This window comes from Callospermophilus lateralis, chromosome 12 (genome assembly GCF_048772815.1).
Source record: "Callospermophilus lateralis isolate mCalLat2 chromosome 12, mCalLat2.hap1, whole genome shotgun sequence".
Lineage (NCBI taxonomy): Eukaryota > Metazoa > Chordata > Mammalia > Rodentia > Sciuridae > Callospermophilus > Callospermophilus lateralis.
In genome coordinates, this window is record NC_135316.1 from 85749081 (window position 1) to 85773658 (window position 24578).

General features: G+C 43.3%; 1 protein-coding gene across 4 annotated transcripts in view; it reads right to left on the reverse strand.

The window, feature by feature from the left end:
- Positions 1–3601: 3601 nt before the first annotated feature.
- Medag (mesenteric estrogen dependent adipogenesis) overlaps positions 3602–24578 on the reverse strand; it is a 45782-nt gene continuing 24805 nt past the window's right edge. For 2 of the 4 annotated variants that reach the window (XM_076872188.1, XM_076872187.1), the window contains exons 3-6: positions 10671–10780; positions 7748–7860; positions 6617–6902; positions 3602–4856 (exon numbers count right to left, since the gene is read on the reverse strand). In XM_076872188.1, coding sequence (XP_076728303.1) covers positions 4732–4856; positions 6617–6902; positions 7748–7860; positions 10671–10780 — 634 coding nt within the window. In that variant the 3' untranslated portion in view covers positions 3602–4731. Of the gene's footprint in view, positions 4857–6616; positions 6903–7747; positions 7861–10670; positions 10781–21885; positions 22493–24578 lie in introns of those variants that run through there. The other 2 variants (XM_076872186.1, XM_076872189.1) reach the window with 2 other exon arrangements.

Genomic DNA, 24578 nt, shown 5'->3' on the forward strand with positions numbered 1-24578 from the left:
CAGCCTCCCAAGCTGCTGGGATTTCAGGTATGTACCACCATGCCAGGCTATGCAAAAGACTTTCTACCACTAGGTAATATGCAATGTTTCCTTCAAGTGTCCTCATGTAAAAAAAAAAAAGGAATATTGCTTGTTCTCTCTCTCTCTCTCTCTCTCTCTCTCTCTCTCTCTCTCTCTCATTGATGAACTCAAAACATTCTTAATTTCATTGAGGGACTATGTTAGGATTCTCCATAAAAACAGAACCAATATGGAGTATCTACCAACCTATTGAGAGATTTGTTTTAAGGAGTTAGATCACACAATTGTGGCGGTTGACAAGTCCAAAATCCGTAGGGTAGACCAGCAGGCTGGAGACACCTGGAAGACCTAAAGTTGCATCTCAAAATCCAAAGGCAGAATTCCCTTTTGCCTAGGCGAAGGGCAGATTTTTGTTCTGTTCCAGCCTTCAGCTGATTGGATGTGGCCTCCCACAGTAGAGAGGGAAGAGTGCTTTACTCAAAACCCACCAGTTTAAATATTAATCAATCTCATCCAAAAACACCTCCATAGAAATATCCAGAATAATGATTGACCAAATATCTGGGCACCATAGCCGAGCCAAGTTAACATAAAAAATTAACCATCACCGATTCAGATGTTCTTGGTGTCATCCAGATCATAGCTGCCACCAAGAGTGGTTGTGGATAAGTAGTCCCAGGATAATTACTATGATCTTATTGAGAAATCCAGAAAATTCTATGATATCCTCTATTTTATTAATGCAGTCTAGTGTAATGGGGATACATTCTAAAATCTGCTTGTAACTTGCAATTCACCAAATTTATTTCTGTTTCATCCAAATAAAACCATAATATCAAGTTAAGACTATTAAATCTAACAAAATCTTATTAGTCCCCTTTAAATGTGACCTCCTTCCTGGTCCATGTGGTCCCCCTGGTTCTTGTGGTTTTCTCTTCTCTGAACTCTTAAGGAGGAAGCTGGCTGGGCCAGCCATTGGGTTATTATCAATGGCTTCTATTGTTAGTTCTCCTTTCAGGTCTATGCTAGTAGTGAACATCAGCCTACGCAAGTGCTGACACTTGTTTTAAATCTGTTCTACCAATGAATGTATATATTCGTTCATGCACATGAATGTTCTCTTCTTCAAAGCAATTTATTTTAATGACGCTTCCATTGCTTGAAGCATTTTTAAGATTCTTTAGAAACTCTCTTTAGAATCTGACACACATATTCTTTAGAATTCTTCATTAGGGTCATAACTTTGCTCTCCAAGTACAGATTGGATATTTAAAACAGTAAGCATACATTCAAGTTGACAATTAAGGCAGGTGACCAAGTTGGGCAATGTTATCCCTTAGCCAGAAATCAAATTATTTCCATCAGGTAATGAGAAAAAAACAGCTCCTTCATTCTGTAAATCATTTCTGAACTTGCATTCTTATTGGAATAAATCAATAGCCTCCAAGGACACTGACAGCTTGTATAAATCAATCACTTGGGTAAATCAATCCATGTTTGTTTTAAACTAAATTTTGCAGTTATACTTCATTAATTTTATTGCCCAGACTGGATCACAGGTATCTTGGGCATTTTCCCTTTGGAACTTCTCTTGTAGCACATATTTTATTGTTCTTGTAAGCTTGTACCCCGGTGTGTTTGCTTGTTTGTTTTGGTGTTGGGGATTGAAAACAAGGCCTTGTGCATGCTAAGTATGTGCTCTACCACTAAGCTACACCCTTGCTCTGTCTTCTTCTTTTTTATTTGTTCTAATTAGTTGTACATGACAGCAGAATACATTTCAGTTCATTGTACATAAATGGGGCACAACTTTTCATTTCTTTGGTTGTACATGATATAGCATTGTAATATATGAGCAGTCATACATGTACCTAGGGTAATGATGCTCACCTCATTCCACCATCTTTCCTGCCCCCATTCTCTCTTCCCTCTTCTCCTTCTTCTTTGCCCAAAGTTCCTCCATTCTCCCCACGCTCCCCCCCCCCCCCCGCATTATGGATCAGCATTCACTTATCAGAGAGAACATTCGGCCTTTGGTTTTGGGGGATTGGCTTACGTCACTCAGCATGATATTCTCCAATTCCATCCATTTTCCTGCAAAGGCCATAATTTTATTCTCTTTTAAGGCTGAGTAATATTCCATTGTGTATATATATATACCACAGTTTCTTTATCCATTCATCTCTTGAAGGGCATCTAGGTTGCTTCCACAGTTTAGCTATTGTGGATGAAGCTGCTATGAACATTGATGTGGCTACATCACTATAGTATGATGATATTAAGTCCTTTGGGTATAAACTGAGAAGTGGGATAGCTGGATCAAATGGTGGTTCTCTGACTTCTTTTAATAAAATTTTAAGCTCCATTATACACCAGGATCACCTCGGTGCAAGGCACAGATCATGACAGACACTCAATTATTTGTATTGAATGAATGAACTGAACAAATGGACAAATTGCTTAGGTCTTCATCTATATAGTTCATCTATACAGTTGTCTGTTGCTGTAATAGACTACCTGAGGCTAGAAAATTTCTAAAAGGAAGGAGGTTGATGTTGGTTCTGAAGTCCAAGAGCATGGTGCCAGCATCTTCTAGAGTTCTGGTGAGGACCTCCTGCAGGTGGGGGCTCTATAGGTACTGAGGTGCCCATCATCATTATCAGGAGAGAAAGAGCAAGTTTGCTTGGGTTTCTTTGGGATGTACAAACCCACTAATACAATCATGAGGGCTCCTTCACCATGACCTCATCTAATCCTAATTGCCGCCCCCAAAGGCCCACCTCTAAATTCCACTGACATTTGACTTTGGGGGTTAAGTTTCAACATGAGTTTTGATGAGGACAAACCCTATCCAGCCATAAGCATTGTCCTACAGATTTCTATTGATCTTAAACTGGTAAAACACACACATTGGGCCACATGTATATGAGATTGAGGCCTTTTTTGTCCAGGTAGATCTTTCCTGGACTTTTTATCAATTTTACAGATGTCTCAACGTCACTTCTTTGTAATATTTGCTAATAAAATACAGTAGGTAGCATAGTGCATATTTCCTTATAGGCAGTTGATAAAACTTGGCTAAGTGGAAATTGAATGCATTTGGTTCAGAGTCAAATAAAATGATTTTAATGACGAAAGAAACCTTCCAGATCTTTAGTTCATTCCTGAGGTAATTACTAATCATTTTTTTCAGTTCAGCTACTTAAAAAAAAAAAATCCTTTGTCAATTTTGTAAAGAGTTTCTATTTCCTTTGGGAAGCATTTAATACTCGATATCCACCTAAGGTTTGTTTGCACTGGTATTAAACTTATTTTATTATTAATATTCTGCATTTTTTTACTGAAATTAATGCTCATCTTCTCCTGCTACTAAGAAGCATTTCTTCCTATTTTTCTGAAAGATCAGTATCAGATCTTCCTTTCTCCAAATACTTTATAGCCCCGTTCTTCAAAGACTCTTCTTGAGAAAGTGACTGTTAAAAACAATTCTTATTGTCATTTAGTAAGTTATCAGGCAAACACACCACACAAAGACACCACCTGCAAACCACAAGGGAATGATGACACACACACAAGGGAATTGGTGACCTCGAGGTTGAATACCAGGAAAAGTTTTAATTGTGCAAATGTACCTCATAACATTTCAAATATAAATGTCAAGATCATCAGTAGTGTTATCAAACATATAATACAGGAAAACTTTTAAAAAAAGACAGAAAAAATGATATTCAGAACCTATAAGTCTCCCTCATTATGAGCAAATGTAGTGATCCATTCATGCAAGTTCTTATATGTAGGATATGTTTTTTTTTTCTTTTTGAAGAATTCCATCATAGCTATAAGATGAAAAATATATTGATAGAAAATGTAGTATGGTAATTGTATAGATTTCTTCTATTTTTCTTTTCATGTTAGGATTGCAAAAAGCTTATTTTAAATGCCCAACTGACATAATGCGCTTTCAGTAAGGAGGATAGTGCCATGTACCTTATCCTTCCCCTGTCATAAGTTGGTACTACACCACCTGGCCTCATTCTCCATGTGCCACTTGGAGAAGAGAAAGGCCAAGGGAGCTCCCATTTCAGGCTGTGGGTGGCAGGATTACTGTCCTACCTGCCTGGCCAGTCATTCAGCAAACCTTACCTTGAATGTTTCTTATAAGGTTTCACACAGGCAGGATGAAAAACAAACTTGCCTCCCGGATGGGAGATGGCACAGGATTTTTAACCCACTAGGTTTGCAAAAGAAGAGCACTGTGGACCCCATGCTTTCTGGGTTGGGGGATAAACAAGGATATCTCAAGCAGAGAGCAAACCCTGAATGATGAAGCGTCACAGGTTGACAACCAAGTCAGAGGACTCCCAGAGAGGTTTCCAGGAAAGTTCCCAGGGTGCCAGGGTACTGAGCAAAGTGCAGGGTGGCAGGACCCTGTGGCTTCCTCTGCCTCTTTGCAGAAATGTTCAAAGCATGCCACAAGCCAAAGCCCTTCCATACGGGTAACCGTAGCCCTGAAGGAAGCCAGCTACATTGGGCCTGCCACAGCATCACACCCAGGGAAATGGGAGAAAGGAGCCCCCCACAGAAGCCATGGGGGAGCCAGGAGTTGGCAAAGGGGTGGAAGTGCCCACCTCCCACCTCCTCTCGTCCCCTCAACCTGCAGTCTGGCACAGGCTTGCAACATAAAAGTGACAGCTAGAATGTTCAGTCCAATTAGATAAATTGGTTTGGTGTCTCTTCAGATTCCAGAACACTTGGAAATGGTAATTCTGCCAAAAGAGGCTCTGTCAGAGATGATCTGGGTGACAGACTGCAGTTAAAAACATCATCTATTGAGCCTAAAAAAAAAAAAAAAAAAAAAAAAAAACACAGTAAATAAGGCAACCGTTATTACCAGCACTGCAAAAAAATCATACAACATAACCATTTCAATAATTAATAGAGAATCCTGGCTTCCACGGAAAAACTCAAAAGGCTAAACAGAAATGTGTTGCTTTTTTGTTTATCAGCGGGACATGATTGTCACTTGCTTTCCTGCAGGCTGGAGATTTGCAATGGGCTTCATACACTCTCTCACTTAACAGAAAAGTCTCTTTGAAAAATAGATGCTTAGGCCAGAGGTCAGTTTGTGAACAGGATGAAGCTGTATTAGCAGCATCAGGGGTTTGGTGCTCTGCCCAGGGGCTGGGAGCCAAGTTGGGTCTGCCTGCCAGGCCAGCAGGTATATTTCAGCTATGCCATCTGCAGTGCATGTGACAGCTCTCAGGAAGCTCTGGTCAGGAGTTGAAGTGGACTCAGGGATGGTTCAGGGTAAACTTTCAAAGAACTGCTGCCAACTTCACATGCACTTTGGTGTCCCCAAGATGACAGTGGACACCAGAGGTAGGTTACATGCCAGAGTACAGCCACAGTGAAACAGGAAAGTTATCCAGGCTGCTGTGGCCAGTGGGTGAGACTGAGGGTACCAGAGAAGGACTGGACAAGGGTGATGCTGTCACAGAAGGGTCAGTTAATCTTGTCCCGTAAGGGATCGTCTCCACGTGGCTGCAATGCAGCAGAGCGCAAAGCTTATTGGTGACAAAGTCCCAGACAGAGGAATATGGAAATTGGGATTAGAACAATATGGAAAGCATGAGAGACAGAGGACTGCGGAGGAACAGAGACAGAGAGGGAGCGGGTGGGGAGGAGAGAGAGACAGAGAGAGAGAAAGAGAGAAGTTCAGAGAAACACAGAGAACAGAGATGAAGAGACAGGCGTTAACAGAGTGGGATGGAGAGAAGGAGAAATGAAGGAATTAAGAGAAGGATCACTTCTAGAATAAGAAACAGCTGAGAGTAAGAGTTTTTGCTATAAACATTGGAAGAAAACAACTGTCATTAAACACAATTAATGAAAAATCTCTATTTCCCATCTTCACTTTGAGGACACTGCAAGTTTACAGAGACTGTTGGTTTCCTGCAATTAGCAACAAGAATCCCGATTCAAGGAAGCTGCTCCCCAGCCCAGACTAGCATGAGGCAGAGAGAACGGGCTAACGCAAAAGACAGGCTCAGACAAGACATGATCCGTGCCATCTGCATGAGCCGCGTGGATACCAAAATCAAGAATCCACCATATGCCATTGCTAGTTGATTAAATGAAACCTGCTCAAGAGTTATTCTTTTTTCTTTTGTGGTCTTACAAAATCTGGAGAACCCTTTCACAAATTGTTAAAGATAGATACCACGACCATCTAGACTTCCCCGACTGGCAGCTTAAGTGAACATTCTGTGGTCCAAACTATGCACACAGGGAAGGAAGCATGATTCTATAATGTTAAGAAGCCAATAATATTTAAGTGGGCATTAATATTCATTTGAATTAATGATAATCTTTAAGATTATTTTTGGGGTAGGCTGCACAATGCAATTATTATGTCAGAAGACTAAAAGGAAAAGTCCTTTTATCTCTCTTTTCTCTCTCTCTCTCTCTCTCTCTCTGAATCAGGTGACATTATGTTTCTGTTTTATTAATAAGTCTTGCCTCTTGCTCCCTCCCATTGCCTCTCTCACCCTTTGACTGGTCAGCATTCTCCTGTCCTTGAGGATTTTTAACATACCTCTGGAAGTTACACTGAATTTTCGGTCAGAGAAACTGCTCCTTCGGATTAAAGGTTCACTCATTTTTTCCAAAAATAACTTAATTGTCTCCTTCTTTTCTGGACTTGTACTCGACAAATTCAGAACTTTACCATTCACTTTCACAGTGGAATTGCTGAGCCCAAACCAATAGAAGAAATCAAATAAGGCGTCGGCTTTGAATTCATACGCAAAACTCAAATTTTCTCCATTAATCACCTCAGTTCCTGGAGGGAAAAAATTCTTCACTACATCCTGGAAATCAAACTGAAAGACAGAGAAACATTTAATTGACTTTGTGGATATAATTACCATGTAGACATTTTAGAATCAATAAAAACTACCCAAATCTCCAAAATGTGACATTCTCTCTTTCATTCTGACAGATACCTTTTAACAGTTGTTTTTATTTAAAAAAAAAAAAAAAACAGACCTTTGCTTTTGTATCATAAGATTTTGAACTGCTTGGCCAAAATTACATGTATTAATATTCTGTTTCTAATAAGTTGATAGAAACTAAGTTTGTTTGGGGGCTGGGGCTGTAGCTCAGTGGCAGAGTGCTTGTCTAGCACATGTAAGGCACTGGATTCAATCCTTAGCACTACATAAACAAATGAACCAATAAAATAAAAGCATGCCATCCATCTACAGCTACAAAAAAAATTTAAAGAAAAGAGAAACTAAGCTCACTTTATTGGTAGCAATAATGACATAGTAAAGAACAAAATGTGGTTTTGCTTTCTGCAGTTGCAGTTACCTAGGGTCTGAAAATAGTAAATGGAAAATTCCAGAAAGATAATTTATGGTTTAAATAACTTTATTATTATTATTTACTACTATTCTTTTATTATTATTATTGGAATTGATGGATTTTATTATTAGTTGTTGTTAATCTTTTTCTGAACCTAATTTCAAGCTAAAACTCCATCTTAGGTATGTATAGAACAGAACATAGTTATATAACGTCTGGTTTCTATGAAGTTCCAGGCATCCGTGTGATCTTGGCAGCTTACTGTAGTTCCAGAGAAGGACCTAAAGACACAGTTCCAGCAGGGAGTTCTTGGGCCTCTTCCGTGTGGCTGGTAGCCCTGGATTCACAGGCTAAATCTTACCTGAAGTCGGTAACTTTCTCCGATCACTGAGGAGATGACCATGTCCATCCCCTGTTCTATCTGTCTTCTTATCTTGGGGTGCCTTGTGTTCACAAGAAATGCATATGTCCTTTCTAGAAATCAGCAAGCAGAATTCAAAAGTATATACTTGTGTTATAAATATGCTTCTCGGGATTTGCTAACGCAGGGGTCTCCACCTTCTCTGGAGATTTTATCTATTGATAACCTTCCCTCTCTGCCCCCTGAGACCCTTACCACAACACCTAGTCAGATTTCCAGAAACAGTTCCAGAGAGTTCTGCAGATTTGAAGGGAGCTCTGGGCTACTGTAGAAGCAGGTTGCAGCTTGCACTATGTCTCAGAAATCAAAAGTCCCACTCTATAATTATTGCAAATGAGAACTGTGCCCCCACAGCACGTATCCAGCATGGGAAAAGAAAATGGTTTTTATGACCCAGCTTTGCTGCACATTTAAATCACAACTTGGCTCTCACCAACACTTTCTCATTTCCAAGCAGAAAATCAGCTAAGTCCAGGGAAGAAAAGTACTCTGTGCCTTCCACCCGCAGCGTTCTTCCTGCCAATGGCTAGGCTAAGGTTCTGAGCATCAGAGCAACTCACGATTGGTTCTCCTTCCTGCTCCTGATCCAACATCATCTCAAGTGAGAAAACGTATCTTTCTCAGTGTTTAAATAGCACCACATCTCTGTCCTGGAAGACACTTCTTCCCCCTGTTATTATTGTTTTATTTTTATCTTGTTTTGTATTATTAACCCTCTTAAGTCTGATTCGATCCAATTTTGCATAATATAAGCAAAGGGGAGGTTGTTTACTCATTAGGAAATTTGGGACCTCTTACTCTTCCATTCACCAAAATCAAGCTCCATGACTTTAATTACTCAAGCACATATCTGAGGGAGAAACTGAAAAACCCACTTCACACTCTGTTTAAAGGCATGGACCAGCCATTTACAAAATCTCCTAGTGATTTCGAGAACTGAGCATGTGGTACTGGCTTTGAGATAGCTCAGAGGCAATAACAAACGAGTGCCAATAACACGTGTTTGCATTCTCAAAGAATCTTCTTATTTTTCCTACTTGTTTGCCTTCCTCCAAATTATTTTTTGGGTATTTCAGATGTAAATAATCATATCTTTTGGGAGACAAGAGATAAATAAAAGCCCAGTGGCTCTGGAGGCTGAAGCATGAGGATTGTGAGTTCAAAGCCAGTCTCAGCAACTTAATGAGGCCCTAAGCAACTTAGAGAGACCCTGTCTCTAAGTAAAATATTAAAAAGGGCTGGGGATGTGGCTCAGTGGTTAAGAACCTCTTCAATTCCTGGTACCAAAAAAAATAAATAAATAAATAAAGCAAAAGCAAATCATTTGTAATGTGTTGTATTTTATACAAATAAACCACAATCTTTAGACTCTAAAGACCCAGGATTACCATGTTCCCCAGTTGGGCTGGGTGGGCAGGTTATGCACTACACAACTGCAGAGGAGGCCCTTCACATTTTCAGACAGGTCTGTTTGTGTATTTATTATGCCGGAATTCTGGAAATCATTAGTAATTGTCTTAATGAAATGGTGGTTTTTAAAATTTGCATTTAAGTGCAGTTTAAAACAGTGGCAGGGCGAACAAGTTACCTTAGTTGCAATTTTCACAAGTTTCTAAATGTTATCACTTTAAGTTTCTATCCTATAAAAATATCTTCATTTTATAACTTTTCTCAAAATTAACCAGATTCTGTACTTCCTTCCACAACAATCGCCCTACAGCTGTGTACTTTCTGTAGGACTCCCCACAAGGACCTTTTTGTACCATCCCGTACTTTCAAAATGTTAAAATGGAGAGGGCACTCATTCTTTCCTCCTGAGAGATCAATGCAGGAAGTGTACTTGACACAGCTGTGAATCATACTCCAAGAGAACTACTGGCTCTCTGGTCATCACCAAGCCAAAGGACACGCAGGGCTCAGATACTCAAACAGGCGCTGTTTGTTATGTGCATTCTGTTCTGGCCTCTCCTGCAGAGAGAGAGTGTCCTGACTGTGAATTATGATATGAGCAGAGAGAACTTCCCCGGTCTGATGAGAGTGAATGCTTGAGAAAGTCTATCTGAAATTTGTAGATCATTTCTTGTTACCTTGGACTCATTTTAAGAATGACATTTAGAAGCAGGTTGAAGAAATTCTGCCCTTACCACAGAACATTATTCCCATGAGTTTACCCAAGTGTCGCTCTGAGCAGGAAGAAAATGGGAAAATGGAGACATGCTCATATTGGAATTTGAGTTATAGAGTCGTTACCAGTTAATCTGCTTTCTTGGAAGAAACAATGATGAGATGTGTCTACACATGAAATTCTGTGTCTAAAATACAGAAACATGAAACTTGAAGCATCTACAACTGCAACTTATTTTAGTTTCCTCATCTATAAGATAGGGATAGTATATGTACTTCATAGGTAGGATAACCATGTACCCTACTTTTCTGAGTCATCTCAGTTTATGCCTTTGACCCAAATTACTAACTATGAAGACTTCCATGCTCAAAATATCCCCATTTGGATCATAAGACCTATAGACCTACAGTGCCAATAATGACATTAGAGTGTGCCTCGGACATATTGTTGGATGACCCTCATGGCGCCAGGCTTAGAAACCCTTGATGGCTCAGAATGTCAGACTACTTCCTGTCTGGACAGGAAACAGGAAAAAAGCTCAGAACCGGGTGGCTTCTGTTCTAGGATCATTTGGGGTTTGTTCCAAAAGCTTGAGCAGGGTTTTAGACACCAGGCTCCTTGCTGCTGATTTTGTCCTGAGCTGACATCTATCCTGCTTTCTCCATGCCCCACTCCTCCCTCATCAGCCTGCAACAGCCCAGCAAGACAGAACCAAACCAAAATTATGTATGTTCCTACCTTTCGAGGTGTCTTTTTTGGTCTGCACATTAATGAAGAACAGCATTGGTTTGCTCAATATAGTTTCCCTGTAGTCTTTATAATCACAGTAGTTGGTCAGTTCCACATACCTATGAGAAAGCAGAGATAACTAGGGCTGTAATATGCTCTCCCACCTCAGTTAAAATGAGAATATATTGGATATATGCCTGCCACAGCCACGGACCTTTTGTGGGAGGTCCCATAAAATGTATCCTTTCAGAGGTCACCATATTTTTGGACAGTATAAATAAATCTCCTGGTCATAGCTGATTGGCTGAGGGTCCAGTGTACAACTCAAAGGTAGCCACGGTCCTTAGGGTGGTTTAATATCAATGCTTGGCTCTCAGGGGAGTCTTTACCAGGTGATGACCATTTCTACTTATCATCTGGGGCCAGAAACTGGTAACAGCTTCATTTGAAGCTGTAAGAGTTCTCAGTCCCTCTGGATTGAGAACTAAACTCAGTGAGTGGAACTGGATAGGTCTTCTCCAGTGGATTCATACTGTTTAACTGTTAGGTTTGGGATTTTCCTTTTCTTCTCTTTCCTACTTCCCCCCTCTAATCCCAAAATAGACCCAGCCCCCTCTACAGATGACACCATCAACCAATATTCATATGAACCATTCCTAATTCACATGTCCTCAACTCTCAGACAATGTACAATTAAAAACATAAAACTACTGTTGGATTTTTTCCCCCCATATCCTCATTAAATTTAGCCTCTTTGGTTTTAGTTCATTATTCCGGCCTAGAAAGATCTTTCTGAGTCTCGATTCTGTCAGCTAACATGTTAGCTTTGTCTCTCTGCCCTACAAATTTTCCAAGCAGCCTTTCCATGTCTCTACCTCCGTTGCTTTAAAAAAAAAAAAAAAAAGATCCAAGTGCAAATTAGCTTCCTCCAGGAGATGGCTAATTTTCTAACTACAAGCTCCTGATGCTGTGTGAATGCAGACAGGCTGAATGGCAGCCAGCGGCTGGAGGACGCCTTTGCCACGTCCCTCTGAAACACGGAGCTGGCTCCCCATTGACACAGCTGTGAGCATCTGCTGGAGTGAATCGGCTGGCCGAGCTGACAGCTCGCTGCACCGTGGTTGCTCCTTCTATCTGGTGGCCTGGTGGCGAGCAGACAGCTCCAGGCGTTTCTTTCCGAGGGGTTGTCCTTCCCGCGCCTTGACATGAAAATCACAGCCTTAGAAAGCCAAGGGTGGCCGCAGGGAGCTGTGGCCACACAGCCGTCTTGGCCTTCCTCCCCCGTGCCCACTTCCCACAACCCCACCGAGAGGCCGGCTTACAAGACAGCCACCAGGTGCGGGTCAAGAGCCCGCTGGACAATATCCACCCCGAGGCAGAAAAACACAGCTTCTGCTTGGCTGTCTCCCAGCTTGATTTCTTAGAAATCTGTGCCATTATCTTTCTGCTGGATTGTCAGACCTGATTTTTGAGAGCTTGTAGACTGTAGCTCCTGATGGAGCCTCTGAAATGTTTCCTGCCTTCTATTTCACCAGGCTCTGTGCCTCTCAAACCCTTCTGCACTGGTGGTCGCTGGAGGGCTGGTCCTGGGGTTGGTGGGGTACAAACAACTGGAGTGTTCCAGAGCAGGAAAAGGGGGCACAGGTCTGTGATGGAGGAAGGAAGAGGCTGGGAATGGAGAAGGAGCACGGAGCAGGGCCTGGGACATACCAAGGGAATGGGTGGGGTTAAAAATGTGGACCAGGGTGTTGCTTAGTTCTTTATTTGCCCCTTCCCCATCCTCACCCTCATCTGGGCAGAACATGAAAAGGGGGTGCGGAGAGGGCTCCTCAAAAGACTGAGGGGGTGGCAGCTGTGTTTCCTGTCATTGGGAGAGAATCCTCCCATCCTCGTTTGTCCCAATGGACCAACCAACTTCAAAAGGTCCTGGAGAAAAGCAGCAAAGCAGAAGGAAGGAAAAAGAAAACCAGCACCTTCTGGGTTCATCTCACTCATCCATTCGCTCTACAATTCATCAAGCCCCATGGTGTGCCGGGCGCCAGGAGGCACAGGTGCCTCTTTACGGCTGAGCAGCTCAGAGCCCAGGAAGCGCACAGGGAAGAGAGCCTCCTGGACTCGCCCTCGTCCTCATTCAGCTGTCCGTGGTTGGGCACAGGGCAGCCCAGAGTGGCCTGGGAAGAGGGTGAGGAGAGGCAGCTGAGGTCTGCGGTACAAAGGGAGGCAAAGGACAAAAGAGGGAAAGAAAGCCTTGTAGTGACAGAGGGAAAAGGGACAAGTCCCACAGGCAGTGTCAATATCAAAAAGATAGGTGTGAGTGACCGGTGTGAGCGACAGACACCACCTGTGACCCATTCAAGGCAGGCCGCACATCCTCCCACTACCCATTTATCATAGGGTTGACAGTCACGTGAGCACCTTTCCTCAAGGTGATTCCTCTAAACATCAACATCCACGATCCCCTGGTCCTTTGGTAGAGCTAGTGCGTAGTGCCTGCACAATGCACTCAGAAAATCTGTAGTTTCAACTGCTTTTCAGATGACCAGATGACGGTGCAATATTTCCCTCTGCCTATAAAATCAATTGATATCTTATTGGAGACATTGATGAATTTGACCTCACTGGATTTTCTTCCAATGAACCCATAGCTTAAAGGAAAAATATAGCAATCTCAACCTAGAAATGATCATTGTTAGTTGGGTGTGATGGTTCATGCCTGTAATCCCAAAGGCTTGGGAGGCTGAGGCAGGAGGATCATGGAGTTCAAAGCCAGCCCCAGAAACTTAGCAAGGCCCTTTAACTTATTTAGATCCTGTCTCTTGAAAAAATATATACATATATATTTAAATAAGAGCTGGGGATGTGGCTTAGTGGTTAAGTGCCCTGAGTTTAATCAATCCCTAGTACCAAATAAAGATAAAATAAAGCAAAAGCAAGGTTCAATCCCTGGTACCAAAAAATAAAAAAAGAAAAGAAAGAAATGATCAATGTTGTAAGAATAATCAGTTTCCACCAGAATTCTGCAAAATATGTGTTTTTTTTTAATGCTGTAAGACTCAACATGTGATTATTTGGATGATCACAGAAGGGGGCCCTCTGGAGAGTCACATATTGAGTTTAATGTATAACCTTTATAGGAATTATTCATTTTGGAGTCTGAATTTAATAAAGTGCCAGAATAATAAAAGTATGTGTGACATAATTTAATATTCCTTTGATGATTTGGAGGTACTTGAAGAACATTAATGGGCTGTAAACCTCATCATAGAATATGTCAGTTATTTCTGTATCACACGTGTGTGAAAATCTGCTTATCCCAGAGCTTTAATGCCAGAATTTACAGACAAGAGATTGTGGCAAGATCCTTACCTAATAAATTCCTTATCTCTAACCAGACTGCAAATAAGAACTAGAGTAGGCCCTCCTTATCCTCCAGAGATAAGTTCCAAGACCCCCAGTGAATACCTGAAACTGCTGATAGTACCAAATCCTACCCACAAGTACTGAGTGACTAACAGGTGGGTAGTATATACAGCATGGATACACAGGACAAAGGGATGATTCATGTGCTAGGCACTGGAAGGAACGGATAGTAAGAGATCTCATCATGCTACTCAGAATGGGTGTCCAATTTAACTTACGAGTTATGTTTTTGTTGAGCTTTCCATTTAATACTCTCTGACCACAGACAACTAAAATCAAAGAAAGCTAAACCACAAATAAGGGGGAAACTACTACTGTATTTCATTAATTCCCCCATTCCAGCCTGCCAGTTATGGTCCAATTGTTAAATACCTTAACATTCCAGTGAAATAATTCAATGTGAGCATTCCTTTGAAATTCACTGTTACAAAGTTTGGATACCTAAGTCACTAAAATATGAAAAGATCAGAGGATCTAGTTGTTAAGTCCTGTAGATATTCAAGTATCTGACATTTAATCACTGGTTTAAGATGAACCTTACGAGAGTACATTAGGGATTGGTTATTTGATCTTTAATCATGAATATTTCTGAATTAGTAATGCAAATATCACCTCTGTGTATTGAATATTTATTATATTTGCTGAAGTTACCATTAGGGATGAAAATCAAACAGTTTAAGATAGACAGTTCCTTTAAACTCTCATTTCTTCATTGCTTTTACCCCAGCACCAAAATGCTTCTAGGTTAAAACTTTCTAAGTCTGACTTGAGTACAAAGATTGGAAGGCAGGACAATGTCAGGCGAAGCAGAGTGATTCTAAATAAGACCTAATTCATGTCCTAACTCGCTGACTGTGTGAACTCCGTCCCAGGGCCGTCCCAAGCTCACTGTAACCTTGAGTGAGTTACCTGTCTGAACCTGCTCCTTCATCAGTCAAAGGGGCAAAATAGTACTTCCTTGAGCCTTATGTTTAAATGCATGTTGGGGAACATGGACTCATGTCCTTGGGCCCATAATAGATCCTCAGTAAACTCTATGAGTATTTTTCATCCTGACCAACTTTGCTGGCTTACAAGGTGAAGTTCTGTAAGTTTCTGACTCCTAACTGGGCTATGTTCACTTGAGCTACCAGGAAGTGAGGACAAAATGAATATCTGAAAGGTAAATGAGCAAGAATTTCCACTTCCTTGCTCCGACTTCTTTCCTCATCTTTTCCATTTGGAAGACTAGAGAGAACAGCTTAAAGAGGCAACCTCTAAGGGCAAAAATCAAAAAAAGGGCACTGTGTTTTGCTTCCATCGAAATTAGAAAGTGTCTGAAAGATCCACTGTCCTCTAAAATACCCACCTTCAGTCTCCTTCAAATTTCACATCATCACTAGCATGGTCTAGAAAGTTGCCCCAAGTGTCTTTTGACTCCAACAATTTATTGCTCAAAGACAAATAGGAATCCAAACCCATGACCTCCACCCAAGGGGGTGGGCATGTGTGTGTATATTTTAAAACAGATAAACATATAATAAAACATCACATTTTAACCCCACATATAATATAAATATATATGTATATTGATTATATATAATTACTTATCAATTAAATAAAAACTTTGCCCCCCCCAAAAAAAAGTAAATATAGAGACCAGGTATTTGAACATCCATGTTCATAGCAGCATTATGTATAATAGCTAAAAGATAGAAGCAACACAAATGTCTACCAACAGATGAATGGATAAACAAAATGTGGTTTATACCTCCAGTGAAATATTATTTCGCCTTAGGAAAGAAATGCTGACATATGCTACATCAATGAACCTTGAAGAAATTACACTAAGTAAAATATGCCAGTCACAAAAGACAGATATTGCATAATTCCATTCCATTAGATACCTGGAGTATTCAAACTCATAGAGGCAGAAAGTAGAATACTGGTGGTTGCCAGGGGCTGGGGGACTGAGAATGGGGAGCTGTAGTTTTATGGGTGTTGAGTTTCAGTGTGGGAAGATCATGTTCTGGAGGTGGATCTTTAATCAGGGTTGCCCAATGGTGTGACAATACTTCACGCCACTGAACTGCACACCTAAAAATGTTTAAAATAGGAAACTTTATGCAGTGTACATTTTACCACAATTACAGTGAAGGTAAGACAAAGGCAAAAATGTATGAAAAGTGGAGCAAAGGAAAAAGGAGCACACACAGCAAATGCTTTTGTGAAGGAGCCCCACAGATTGATTGTGGTGTTCATAATCCTTTGCAGGGACACTGAGTGAAAGTTTGCAGGGATAGTCTACTTTGGGGGGCAAGCTTCTATTTCCAGTTATTTTGTTTGTTTGTTTGATCTCCTTCTGCACAGCCTCACCCCCCCAGGCTCTCCAACAATTCCTTACCTTTCACTTATTTCCCTCCTCCTTCTGCCCCAATGGTATTGAAACTAAGCAAAATTTTCAGACTTATGACTAAACAACATCTGTGGCTTGAATCCAGGATACACCTGCTCATTCTCTCACTGACTAAGCAGTTTATGGATACAGAGTGTATATGAAACACTGCACTGGGGCAGAACGTGATCCATTCATGCATGCCATCAGTGTTTACTAAGCACCTACTATGTGTAGGGCTCTGAGGATATGAAGATGAGCAAAGAAACAGTTTTATGTCCAAGAGCCATATATTCTATTGGAGAGACAGATAAAATATACCATTTCAGTATAAAATGATGGATGTATAAAACCTTGTTGCTCATAGTGTGATCCTTGAACCAAAAACACCAGCGTCACTGGGAGCCTGTTGAAATGCAGAATCTGGGTACCTTCTAAGTTTTATTCAATCAGAATTTATGTTTATCCAGATCCCCAGGAGACTTGCATGCTTATTTAAACTTTGGGAAACATGGGTGTATGACACAATTCCTGCCACTCAGAGACTTACAAACTGGTAAATCCTTCAAATGTGCAAATGCCAAAAAAATATATATATAGTTCCTTGTATTCTGTGTCCAAGCTCCAGTGGGTTGGGTCCTGGTTACTTAAATGCAAGGGAGCAAGGGAGAGAGGCCTGGAGTGGGAGCCATTTATTAAGGTGAGACAGATGCTCGAAGAGAGAGTGTTCTGTTAGTCCAAACACACCACCAAGGTCTGGGCAAGAGGGAGGAAAGAACCCCAGGAGGAGTCACAGCTTAGCCAAGCCTTGGGGACTTGGCTGCATCCAAGAAGACAAGCAGGCATCAGACAATGACAAGGTGAGCTAAGAGGAAGGAAGTAGGAAGTAGACCAGGCTGTGGCAGGAAGTCAGAGCGAGGCTCCAGAGGAAGGAAGCCAGGAGAGGTGGCATGGCTCATGGCTTCAGAATCTTCAGACCTGAGCTTCATTCCAAGACCCGCACCTCTCCCCACCCCCGAAGTGTTTAGCCTGACGGAGATCCATTTTCTCCACCTATAAAAATGAGCTAACAAAAGATACTCCATGAGGAGGCTAGCAGATTAAATAACATGGACAAAACACTTGGCTTATGGAGTTACTTAATAATAAAATAAAAACTAACATCTGTCAGCATGTGCCAGTTCTATATGTTTTTTCCAGCACATTTGAATTACACAAACAACCTGGTAAAGTTGGGGGGATTATTATTCCCATTTAAAATCTGGGAAAACTGAGTCACACAGAGATTCAGAGTGATTAACTCTGTCCCCAGGCTCACTCAGCTGGAACAGTGCAGAACCCAACACTCATACTCATCCCCACTTCCTGTGGACGCTTGTTAAAAATCACAGCTCAATACACAGATGGGTATTATTTCATCAGTGTCATGAAGTGTCCTGCAAAGGGGCTGCTGCTGCCCTGGGCAGTTTTCCACATCTGAGACTCCAGGGGAAGGAGAGATTACAGGACAGCGCACCCACCCTCAAGCCCCACCCAGAGCTGTGACAACAGGGCCTGGGCCAGCACACGGAGCCAGGCACTTCCCTCTGTGAGGCAGGGGTGAGGTTTCACCCAGCTCCCATCTGAGCATGTTCTAGCCCTACTTTACAGCACAAGCCCAATTCCAGCTCTGTACTCTGCCCAGGCAGCTTGCCCCAGGGTTGGGGGGCCTTGTGATTGTCATCCATCTCCCTGACAGCCACGGCTGAGGGCAGCAACAGGTTACATCTGGGCTCTTAAGAGTCATCCTTAAAACCTGAGCACTTACACCCTCTTTTAGGCTGATTATACAAAATGGAATCCCAGGTATCAATTTGTGGGCTCCAGAAGTGTGAGAAGCTGCTGTGGGCTACCAGAAAGCAGAATTATTTCAAGGTAGTGGCAATTTGCTGAAAGCATCGGCTTTGCAGTCATACAGGGTTACTTAGAAGGCCTGGGTCTATGGCCCCCAGCATCTTACTTAGGTAAATTGCCCAACCTTTCTGAGTTCTAATGTTCCTGTCGATAAAAAATAGCAACCAAAATAGTGCTGACTTTGTAAACTTTTGTGGGATAATATCTGTGAAATATACTTTACACCTTTCCTGGTACTCAAGTAAATACTAGCCGCCACCATTATGATTCTTGCACTTATTTTGATTACTTAAGCCACCTCTTTCATGCCAAGGCACCATCCGAAAGAAGGAATTAGAGGTCCTCTCTGCCAGATGTGGCCGTTACATGTCACTTAGAGGCTGCATTACAGGAAAAAGGATGGGAATGTGCTTGTGGATGCATGCACACATGTGCACGTGTGTGCTCGCAAGATAGTTAATGGTGAATTGGACTTTGAATGAATAGCTTATTGGATAAGAATTACACACATCAGGTATTCTGAGCAGGTTTTTGTGATAACATGGATGGAAGTCCAGAGCTTGAAAGAGAAAGAAATAACTATAAAGATCTTGCCACAAATGCTGCAAAGGAAGACAACTATGTTTAAAGCAGGCTCTCAAGGGAGCTTTATAGCTCTTGGTGGCCATTACTAAATCATCCCATCACCCTAGGGCGCCATGGTTTATTTAGCAGGTATGTATTTAGAAAGAATGAGTAAGTATTAGAAAACAAATCTAAGTAGGACCAAAATCATCCTCTTGTTCTCTGAGCAAGAAAATCATGTGACTGTCAAAGCCTTTTGGGGGAAAGGTACAGCACATAGTTTGGAGGTCCTGGATTATACCAGGGGCTTATTCTACACCAAGAATACGTGTTAAATAGGGAGAATCCTAATTAATCCTCATTAATAGAGCTAGGATTCTGAACCTGAACCCAGGATCTCATGAACTACCCAAATACACATTGGGAATTCATCTGAATTTCTGGGGAGAAAGTCTGCATACAATTTTCAAAAACTATATGACCCAAAATGTCTAAGAACCAGCGCTTTGCCATTCTCTATCCGTGATAGCCTAGGAAGCCACTGTTGGCTGGAGGCCATCCCACACTTGAGGCAGGAATGGGGTGGCCACAAAGAAGCTTCTTTGTGGAGTCCATGGACTCCAGGCTCATTAAGACAAGTGGAAGTACACGTTGGGGGACAAGCAGACTCTGAAGGTACCAGAACAGGCAAAGCCAGACTGATCATCTTTGCCAGTTACCCAGCCTCGAGAAATTGCAGAGTGCTATGCCCTGGACGCAGGTGCCTCCCACACCACGGAGGGAAGGAGATGGAACTGCGCCCAGCATGTGGAGAATAGTATGGAGGATGTACCCAGGCTGACACTGACCCAGATGGTTCTGAGCTTTTTGAAGTACACCTGAACAGACTGGTGAAAAGTGATCCTGCAGGTATTTTCATTAATAAAACTTGCCAGAGCTGGAGAAGAAGAAAAAAAAAAAAAAAAGGAAGAGAGAGGAAAGTAGGGAGGAAAGGAAATGGGGGCAGAGAGAAAGATGGAGATGTGTGTGTGTGTGTGTGTGTGTGTGTGTGTGTGTGGTGTGTGTGGTGTGTGTGTGAGGGAATAAGTTTATGCAACCCCAAAGACAACTGGGACCTTTTGCAGATCAGAGGGATAGTAACTTCAGATATCTTAATTTAGTACGTTCCCCACCTCCAGTTTCACAAGGACAAAACATCTCTCTCACTCTGCACATAACCTAGTCCTCCCTCTCTTTCTAGAAGTTTCTCTCCATTTAGGCCAAATCCCCTCCCAGTCATCCTTAGGGCTGCACAACAATTATAAAATCTCTCTCCCCTGCCATAGTGTGTCCCCCAGGGGAAGAAGCCTCCTTGCTATTTCCCAGGGTGTAAAAGCCCTCACACAACTGACCAACCAGCTTATCCGATGCAGAACAATTGGGTGGAGTGTTTGTATCCCAGTCTGTGTCACCTGGTCATTGTGGCCTAGGTGTTGATTCTAAACGCTAAACTGCCCAGAGACCACTGCTGTTTAGTTTTCTTTTCTGTAGGAGGAATTCAAAGCAGACTTCAAAATTGTTTCTAAATTTTGTAGCACTGTTTGCTAAGATTGGGGCAGTTGGTTCTTCAAAAGCCTTACCCTATGGCTTCAATTAATTCTGCCTATTAAAAATATTCATACCCTTTTCTCCAAAAAAAAATGATTGTTTTCTTTTTAAATTTTTGTAAATCTGATTTCTGACTCAGTTCCTCCCACTATCCCTTGCTCATGGACTGGAATTTTCATTTCACTAAAAATGAAAAAATTCTTGCTGCCGAATACTTTTTTCAGGCATTCAAAGCCCTCACTATCTTTGTTTGGAAAAAGCAAGGTTGATTCCCCCAACCAAGCAGTTTTAAAGAACAAACTCAAAATATCTCATTTTCTGTGTTTGCCCCTCATTGCTCCATCCCAAACACAGTGTGCCCAGTGCTCTTTCCCAGAGCGGCATTATATCTAAGAGCTGGCTGGCTCACTCATCTCTCAAACTGCAGACCACCTGGCTCTTTGGAGCACTGGGCCCTACAGCATGAATAGAAGAGGGCTTTGCAATCTCTTTCCACAGGATGACCCTTGAAGGCCTGAGATGACATAGAATTACGTTTGAATTGTCCTCACACCACCCATAACACCGCCACACAAAGCCCGCTTCAGCTAGATGGAGCACATCCCCTACCAACTTGGGGTCTGCCCAAGTGCTTCAGTCACTTTGGTCACAAGAGCTCAGCATTCTGGCCACATCTACTCAATTAAGACTGCAGATCTGGCCCAAACTCTGCACCAGACTCCAGGAAGCTAACTTATTTCCTCATAATTTATCTGCCCACTCAACAGCCCTGGGCAGGACTTCCCCAGGCTTGGTTTCCTTCCACACCATGGTTGGGTGGTTGGGTGGTGGGGTGGTTGGTTGGTTGATGAAACCCTAACCTTGAACTTCTGCGGGCTTCCCCACTGGGTCTTCTCACTGGATAAAGCTAGCAGTGCTTGGAACTGTGCATCTCCCCACCCCACACTCACACCCCCAGACTGACGCCAGGGTGTGAGTTTTTGCACGGCAAACATCCCCTTCAGGGTGTGACCTCAATCTGAGCTCATCTGACCTTGTTAAGGAGCCAAAATGGAAAAAGCAATGGCCAGTTATGTGCTTTGGGTGGGGACCCAGAGAATCTGCAGCACCCTCACCCTGCACGTCCCCACGCGCTGGGCCTGGTGCTCTTCTGCTTCAAGTTACAGCTGCAAAATATCTGTTCAAAGGGCAGAAAAGCCAAGGTGGGGAGAGATTACAGGTTCTAGGTGATGTTGGCAATGAGAACATATAAAGAAGCACAAAACGGGAAGGGTCCAGGCGGGGTTGGGGGCAGACTGGATAGCTAGGGCTCCCAGGAACCAAGATAGAGCAGAGAAGTACTCGGGAATCAGGCGGCTGGCCAGGACGCGCGGCAAGGTCACCCACCTCTTGATGTAGTTGCTGAGGCGGTAGAGCTGCCCGTCGAGCCTCACTATGCCGTCGCCAAAGACATTGAAGCCCCCGCGCGCGACCGCGGGCTCCTCCGGCCCTGGCACCACAAGCTGGTCACTGCGCAGCTGGAAGGCGCTGGGCTGCAAGCGCAGCAGCTGCTCCAGAGGTAACAGGGCCAGCTCGCAGTCGCATGTCCACAGGCTGCGCAGCTCCCCCGACGAGATGGAGGTCAGACTCGGCCTGGCCATCGGCTCGCACGCCGCCGCCGCCATGCGGGGTCAATCGGAGCTGCCCCCACCTGTGGCGTCGCGGCCCCGCCCAGCCCAGCCCAGCCCGCACCTGACTGTCCCCCGAGAGGGCCCCGCGTCCTGCCGGCGTCTGCTGGAACAGGGATCGCTCTGTCTGCCTGCCCGCGTCTGGGCGCAGTGGCCGTCCAGGTAGCCTCTGTCCGCCGGGACGGCTGACTGTCCCCAGCTGCCGCCCGCCCGCAAGGAGCGCTGCCAGCAGAAAGCGGTCCCCGCGCCGCGCGGCCCCTTTTATGGGCCCTCCAGGCATCGGCCGCGCCCCTCCCGGTCCCGGCACGACCCCAGACACTGGGGGCCGAGTTTCATAACTTGGCACGCTCCAGCCCCGTCTTGCCTGCTCGCAGCCAAGACTTAGTCATCCCTCCGGGGTCAGCTACTCAACCCCGCGCTGGGCCCCGCCCTGCCTGCAGGACACTGCGGGGGACAGGGGTGGGGAGAGCTCCCCGCTTGCCCTGGCCTGGCCCCGAGTGGGCGGCGCGCAGCACCCACCCTTTCCTAAGGCGCCACCCCTCTGGTACCAACTGGAGGGCGGCTCACAGTCCCCGGCCCACCCTCTCTCTGGGACCCAGGGGCTGACCCAGAGCAGGACTGAAGCTTCATCCCCAGCCCAGACCCACTGTTAGCTGGAGTTGTCCTCCCTCCTTGCTCTTTCGGCCTCAGTTGTCTGCCCTCCCGGCTCCAGATCATGCTTTCCATTTTCTTCCTCTCAGACTTTCCTGACTCTGGTTCCTGTACCCAGATTTCCTCCCACTAAGAAATTCCACTGATCATCTTTTCGCTCTTCGATAAGGTCCGAGCGAATGCGCCATGAACTTCACCACTTGCCTCTCGTTTCCCTCCTGATGGACCCGAGACCAATGTGTGCCGCAGACTGGAGCTGGAAGGGCCCTAGATGTCTTGCTCCTCCCCTGCCCCCCAGTAGTCTATGAACTCCTTGAGTCCCGGAATACTTGCATTTGTTCAATCAGTCTATAAATATTTCAGGGCTAGCTAGGTGCTCATTATCCTCCTGAGTTATGAAAGGAGGAATATGTCACTCAATTTAATTAAACAACTATTTCCAGAGCATCTAATAGTGGATAGAGAGTAAGCTAAATTCTGAGGAGACTAGAATGAGCAGACACAATCCCTGCCATCCCCTAAGGTACAGTCTAATAGAGAGGCAGCTAGTGTTCCAACAACTGAAGAAAGCACTAACTGAAAAGTCTGTGCCTCAAATAAACATAAACAATATAGGAAGAGAATCTAGCCCAGTTTTGAGGCTTCCCAAATTACTGTGATTTAGATCTCTAAGGTAGAACCCAAAAGTTAAGTGAAATTTAGAAAATATCTTTGTCTTTGGGTGCCTCCAGCATGGTCCCTTATTTAGGTTTAATTAAATTGAATGAAAGTCCAGCCATATCTCAAATACTTAAGTGATCTCCATTCTCTTCACCTGTTCTAGAGAATGGTTGATTTTGCCAGGGGGGGCCCAGTGCAGATACTCAGGGGAGATGAGGCAGGGGCTGGACTTTGAATGGTTTTGGAGAGCTTCCAGGTGAAGGAGCACCCTCAATAAGAAGTTGGGAAAGATTCTGGACCAGTTCTACACAAAAGAGAAGGTATGTTCTGTTTGGAGAAGAGTGGGAAATTTTGAGTGGCTAAAGTGGAACACATGTCCATTCGGAGTGAGAGAGGTGAGTTGTATAACATGTGAGACTAGAAAGGGCAGTTGAGGCCAGATTATGACAGGCACTTGGAATTGTCTAGGAATTTTGTTCTTAAGGCAATGGGGAGATTTCAATGTTTCTAAGGAAGAAAATAATATAATTATGCCCAAGTTAAGACAGATACATTTGGTTATGGCCATCTGGCTGTTTTGAAACAAACAAAAAGATTGAAGGAAGAAGAGAGACTTAGAGATGGATGTAATAATCTAGCAAGAATGATGAAGGTCTGAAGTAACAGAAGGCATGGGAATGAAGATGACAAATTTGGGACGTTTTTGAGCTACAGTCAGCAGGGTTTCATAAGCAAATAAATGGAAGGGAGGAAAGAATGACATTTAGTGTCTTCCTCTTGGGTACATAGACAGATGGTGCTACCATTAATGAAGGTAGTGTTCTGAGAAAAGGAGCAGGTTTGTGAAGAGAAGACAATGAGTTCAGGTGGGGACATTGTAATTTTGAGTTACTTATGATATGTCCAAGTGGAAGAATCCAGGAGGCACCTAGCTAGTTAGCTAGGGCTGGACTTTTGGAGAGATGGCACGGTTAGTGATTGAGATTTGAAAGTCATTAGCTCACAGATGGGGTCATTAGCTTCCAGAGAAGTGGAAAGGTATGTATTAGTTAACCTTCTGTTGCTGTAACAAATAGCTGAGTTAAATAACTTATAAGAAGG